This window comes from Lonchura striata, chromosome 18 (genome assembly GCF_046129695.1).
Source record: "Lonchura striata isolate bLonStr1 chromosome 18, bLonStr1.mat, whole genome shotgun sequence".
NCBI lineage: Eukaryota > Metazoa > Chordata > Aves > Passeriformes > Estrildidae > Lonchura > Lonchura striata.
The window spans coordinates 5,702,995-5,708,994 of record NC_134620.1 but is presented as its reverse complement, the minus strand read 5'-3'; the positions used below and the strand labels follow the sequence as shown (position 1 = coordinate 5,708,994).

General features: G+C 52.8%; 1 protein-coding gene across 1 annotated transcript in view; it reads left to right on the top strand.

Moving 5' to 3' along the window:
• The first annotated feature begins 340 nt into the window (after window positions 1-340).
• The window catches only part of RBM19 (RNA binding motif protein 19), a 52,059-nt gene continuing 46,399 nt past the window's right edge, over window positions 341-6,000 (top strand). Inside the window, exons 1-9 of the mRNA XM_021549838.2 lie at window positions 341-493; window positions 1,114-1,296; window positions 1,683-1,814; window positions 2,005-2,043; window positions 2,690-2,894; window positions 3,910-4,163; window positions 4,610-4,684; window positions 4,914-4,992; window positions 5,656-5,727. Coding sequence (XP_021405513.2) covers window positions 458-493; window positions 1,114-1,296; window positions 1,683-1,814; window positions 2,005-2,043; window positions 2,690-2,894; window positions 3,910-4,163; window positions 4,610-4,684; window positions 4,914-4,992; window positions 5,656-5,727 — 1,075 coding nt within the window. The 5' untranslated portion in view covers window positions 341-457. The remainder of the gene's footprint in view (window positions 494-1,113; window positions 1,297-1,682; window positions 1,815-2,004; window positions 2,044-2,689; window positions 2,895-3,909; window positions 4,164-4,609; window positions 4,685-4,913; window positions 4,993-5,655; window positions 5,728-6,000) is intronic.

Here is a 6,000-nt window from a genome sequence, read left to right as displayed (position 1 = left end):
TTTTTCCATTTTAATTTGGCTGGACAAATTTTCATTTATAACACCCAAAGGCAAACTCGACATCTCTGGCGAGCCTTTGGCTCAGCGGCCGGCCGGAGGCGGGAGCGGCGGGCGCGGAGCTCCCTCCTGCGGCCCCGCCGAGCAGCGCGGGCGGGCCGGGAGGCTGCGGGGAGCTCTGCGGGGATCTCCGCGGGGAGCTCCGCGGGGAGCAGCGGGGGTGCCAGCGCCTCCTCCCGCCGCCCGCCCCGCCGGGCCGCCCGGGCCGGGGCCGCTCCCGCCGCCCCGCAGGCCCCGTTGCTAAGGGGCCGTTGCTAAGGACCAACATCCGGGTCCCCGCGCGCATGCGCGGCGCCGCGCGCGGCCCACGTGACCCGGGAAGATGGCGGCGCCCGTGGCGCGGCGTGCGCGGCGCTGAGCGCTGTCTCCGTGCCCTCTCTCCGTGCCGGCTGTCGCTGCCATGTCGCGGCTCATCGTCAAGAATCTCCCCAATGGGGTGAGGCTCTGTGCTGTGCCGGGTCTAGGATGGGGCTGCGGGTGCTGCGGGGGGGAAGCGGAATGCCGGGCAGGGAGAGGCAGCGGGAGGGGAGAGTGTGGTAGGGATGGGGGAGAGTGGGGAGACGCGCAAGGAGAGAGGGTTAGGAGTGGTGGGAGGGTGAGCTTCTGGAGGAGATGTGCCGGGGGAAGGGGCAATGAGGGGATGCGGGTCGCGGTCAGTGCTGGGGTGGGGAACATGGGGACACTTCGAGGGGAGGATGGTGGGAGAGCTCCTGGAGGAGTCAGGAATGTGCAGGAAGCAGCATGAGGGGCATGGGCTGGCAGCCCCTCAGCATGGGCAGTGCTCGTTGTGGTCGCTGTGCCCCGCTCGCTGTCCGGGAGTTGGGTGCAGGTGCCCTCGGTGCTCCTGTGCCCGGCAGGATCCCGCCCTGTTCCCCATCCCCACGTGCGGATTCCTGGGTACAAGAGCAGGTTCGGTGGCTGAAGTGGGGATTTGGTTCCCAGTGTGCTTCCTGCAGCCTTCCAGAAGGCTTTTGAGACAGAATATGTTGGGTTGGACTTGTCCTCAGCGGCTGTGTGGGGCTGATTTCCCTTGCTGCTGCCTCCCTCCTTCTCCAGATGAAGGAGGAGCGTTTCAGGAAGCTCTTTGCTGCCTTTGGCACGCTCACTGATTGCTGCCTCAAGTACACCAAGGATGGAAGGTTCCGGAAATTCGGCTTCATTGGCTACAAGTCAGAGGATGAAGCTCAAGCAGCCCTGAACCACTTCAACAAAAGCTTCATCGACACCTCCAGACTCACGGTGAGCTGAGCTCCAGAAATATCTCCCTGAGACTCCTAAGGAATAGGGTCTTAGGGGGAGATTCTTCCCTGGGAGGGTGGGGGGGCCTGATGCAGATTCCCAGAGCAGATGTGGGTGTCCAAGGCCAGGCTGGACGGGGCTTGCAGCACCCTGGGACAGTGGAAGGTGTCCCTGCCATGGCAGGGGGTGGCACTTTAAGGCCTTTTGCCACCCAAACCATCCTGGGATTCTGTGCCTGCCCACTCCTGACTCTCCCGTGGTGATTGAATGTGTAGCTCTGTGCTTGTAAAAGTTGTTCCTGCACACTCCCTCCATCCCATCAGGAATTGCTGAGTGGAGTTCCCCAGCAGTTACAGCCCTGTGTTTAATGACCTGACTCATTCCAGGTGGAGCTGTGCAGGTCTTTTGGTGACCCTACAAAACCCAAAGCCTGGAGCAAGCACTCTCAGAAGGCCCCTGCCTCAGAGAAGCAGACCAAGGAGCCCTTGGCAAGTGCAGCTCCTGCAGGCACAAAGAAGGTGAGTCCTGCCTGATTCCCGGGGCTCTGCTGGGTGCCAGTGCCAGGGGAGGGTGGCCTGGCCGTGGGGAAGGGGCAGAGCAGGTGGCACACCAGATTCTGGACTCCTGGTGTTCTGTGCCTCAGGGTCTGTTCCCTGTGCTGCTGGAATTGCCTGTGCTTCTAATAAACCTCTCTGGGTTTTTCCCAAGGGTAAAAAGAAGAAAGATCCAGTGGATAACTTAAAGGAGGTGAGTTGAGGTTGGACTGCTGTCCCTGCATTCCTGCTGCTGAACTGCTCTTTTCTGTCCTACTTCCCACGCTGCTGATTCAGGCTGGGGCAGCCCAGTTCCAGTGTAAAAAATAATTTTAACAATCCCAACACAGGGATTTTTTAATGGTCAGCTGCTCCTGTGAGCACACACTGCATCCAGGTCTGCTCTGTTTCAGAGTTCTGGGGTTTAAACATATGTGAGTTGTCACATTTATCTTACCTGTTTTTTTCTCTTTTATTTCCTCTTTTTATTGTTTTGTTTTCCTCTCTAAAGTAAATTTTCTAAACAGCAATTATAAAAAAGAGTAGGAATGAGACACCTTTAGAAGACTTTAATCACCTTGTCAGTGAAAATTGAGCTCCCCTTAAGGGATTTTTGGTTTTAGAGTGCTGGAAATGAGGTGATGTCTTGGATTTCAGATTCACTATAAGTATTTTCTCTTTTTTTGGGTTTTTTTTTTTTTTCTTTTTGGGTTTGTTGGGTTTTCTTGTTTTGTTTTGATTTTGGGGTTTTTTTTTGGGGGGGGGTTGGGTTTTTTTTTTTTTTGTTGTTGTTGTTTTGTTTTTTGTTTGTTTGGAGGTTTTTTGTTTTGATTTTTTGGTTGTTTTTTTCTTTCCCACAGCTAAAGGAAGATAAAACATTCCAGGAGTTCCTGGGGGTTCACCAGAAGCGGTCCCAGGTGGCCACTTGGGCTAATGACACCTTGGCAGAAGAGCCTAAGAAGGCAAAACCAGCAGCAGCAGATTACCTGAACTTTGATTCAGATGAGTCTGAGGAGCTGAGTGAGGGTGGGGATGAACCCTCTGAAGATGAGGAGGAGATTAAAGGTACCCGAGGGAGCTGTGAGCCTTTGCTTGTGTCAGTCACAGTAACTCCTGCCACAAGGAGTGACAGATTGGGCTCAGTGCCACCAGGAGGGTGGGCTCTCACCTTTCTGCGTGCTGGCAATGTCTGCCTGTTTGCCCACATTTGGGGAGCTGTGGCACGTGCAGTGTCTGATATTTGGGGGGTGCCATTTGTGCTTTCCCTGGGTCTGATATTTGGGGGGTGCCATTTGTGCTTTCCCTGTGTCATTAGGGAGGAGTAACAGGACAAACACCTGCAGCTTTCCTTGAAGTGCTTTCCTTCTTGCAGCCCCTTTCATTTCCAGGATTTCCAGGGCTGGATGTGGTTTCTGATGGTTTAGGGACCTGTGGGTGGCTGGGAGCTCACCTGGGCTGCCTTTTTGGATGTTTCTGGAAACTGGGCCTGCCAGGGTGGAGGGGAAGGGACAGGGCTCAGTGTCGTGGCTCCTGAGAGCAAATCTGGAGTAGTGGGTGCATTCTGAAGGCTCCCAGCCTGGTGTGTGTGGTTTGGAACCCAGTGTCCCTGCAGCAGGGATGGGTGTGGGTTTGGAGCTTTTCTCCCTCCCTCCCTCCCTGGGATGTTCTTAGGCTGCTCTGGTGGTGTGAGTGGTGTTTTCCCTGCTGCTCCTCCTCTCTCCTTGGGTAACTCAAGTGCAGGTGTGATTGTGTCCTTTTCCCTGTGAAACTAAACATTTCAAACCCTTCTCTGAGGCCTGCTTGGGATATTTAGTTAAAATTGTGACAAAATACATTGTCCTGCAGTAGCTCAAACCCCTCCCTAATGTGTTTTATACATGAGCTGTTGCTTTGAAATCAGACTGTCAGTCTGGAAGTGCCAAGATGAAATTGCCCTGCTGTTCTGAAGCCTTTCCCATGGAAAATGTCGAGGATGAGGAGCTGATGGTCATGATTGTGTCAGTTCTAAGCTTTCTCCTGACCTGGAGGGAGAGCAGCAGCATCTGTGTGAAAAAAACTTCCCTGTTCTCTCCTCTCTCAGGAAAGAAAGAAGGGAAGAAGGCAGCTACCAGCAAAGGCCTCTCAGATATGGATTACCTGAAATCTAAAGTGGTGAAGGATTCTTCTTCCTCATCCAGTACAGAGGAAGAAACAGAGACTGAGGAGGAGGAAAGTGAGACTGAGGAGGATTCAGGCATTGCAGAAACCCCCCCAGAGAAAAGGGGGAAGCCAAAAGCCCAACAAACAGAGCAAAAAACACCAGCAGGGAAGAAGAAAAAGGGATCCACACTAGAGGTACAGCTGAATTAAGATTTGTCTTCTTTGAAGGAGCAGCTGTATTGATAGCAGGTGTCTGACAGTCCCTGCAGGGATGAGCTGACAGCCTGGGAAGGCTGCGGGGCCCACTGGGTACCAGCTTTCCTGGCCTTTTTGGTGTGACCCATTTACAAATTTCATTGAATCTCAGGGCTGACTAAATTCCCAAAGATAGGACTTCCAGATAAGTGCTGCTAGTGCCCTTCTCAGAGGCTTTTTTGCAGGAAATGCTGTTCTGGAAACAGCAGAACTCAGTGTTTCATGGCAGCGTAAAAATGGCACCTCCTGCCCTGCAGCTGTGGCAATCTCCTGATATTCCCTCCCACTCTTCAGCCTCTTGTTTGTTGGCCAAGCCCAGCTGGTTGTGCTGTGATTTTTCTTCTTTCACTCAGCTTTTTGTCCCTTTTTCCTCCTCCTCTGTGCAGAGCCAGGCCAGCCCAGGGGAAGCCAGCACTGCGTTCACAGTGAAACTTCGTGGGGCCCCCTCCAGCATCACCGAGGCAAGTCTGGTTTCCCAGCTGGGGAGGAAGGCTCAGGGGTGGCTCAGGGTGTGCCTCTGCAAATGTCTGCAGAAACTGGTCACTTCTCACTCCTTTAAGGGTTGTCTGGGTGATCAGGGAGCTGTCTTTGTGCAGAGATCTGGGTGTTTTATATATAAAAACCTAAGCCTGCAACTTGCTGCTTTCTGTATCTGAGAACTTAATCAAACCATTCTAATTCTTCCCACAGCAAAAAATCCGGGAATTTTTCTTCCCTCTGAAGCCAGTGGCAATTCGGATGGGAAAAAAGGCCCAGGGGAAGAATTCAGGTGAGAGCTGTGTGTGGAAGGGGGGTGGGATCTGTGAGTTAGGGCACCTCTTGATCACCCCTCTGCTCCTTTAGTCTGCAATTCCACATCCCTGGCTCATGGCCTGATTCTTGGAGACCTTTCTGTGACTTTGCAGCTCTCCTGCCCTACTTGCTGCCCACAGGATGCCGTGGGCAGAGTAATGTTGGCTCTGCTCCCTTAGGAGTAGCAGCAGGAGTGTTTTTTTTTATTGAGCTGCATCCAGAACTTTATTCTGAACACCCCAAACCATGCCTAGGAAAAGCCTGTTCCTCTGGGATAGCTGCAGCAGCCCAGGGCACTGTGCTGATTTGTGTGAGCAGGTCCTTGGAGCTTTGCTGTGTGCTCCTTTCCTTTAATAGTCTAACGGATGCACCTTTTATTTGCTCTCAGAGGCACCTGTGAAAGCCTCCTCCAGCTGCTAAGTAAAGTTTTTGTGATTTGTATAAAGAGAATAAGCTTTGAAAAGGCAGCCTTCCAGTCTGACATGGTCATTTCCAGGCTGGATTGAAACTTTCTATGGGAGCTGAATGCTCTATCTATAGGAATCTATATTAAAGCAAGCCCAATTCACCCTTAATTACCCAATTAATGGCTGTGTGTGTTCCCCACATGATGCTCAGTTGAACCTTCCCTTCCTCCAAGGTTACATCTTTGTTGACTTGAAGAGTGAAGCAGAAATGCAAAGGGCCTTGAAGCGGAAAAAAGAATTCCTGGGTAAGGGCTGTTTGTTCCTCCTCATTCCAGCCTGGGAGCTCAGCTGCTCGAGTGTTCCCTGCACAAGTAGCTGCTGTGATTGGAGTTTTTCCCAGGCAGATGGGGGGGTTGTTCCTTGGGATAAGTCAGGTACTGTGACAGGAGTGGGGTTTTGGGGCCCTCGTGTTTTGCCGTGTGCTTGAGGTGGTTCTGCTTGGGGTAAAAATAACACTGCTCGAGTCCAGCCTTGTACAGACAGTGCTGCAAGGCTGGGTTGGAGCCCTGGGCTTGGCC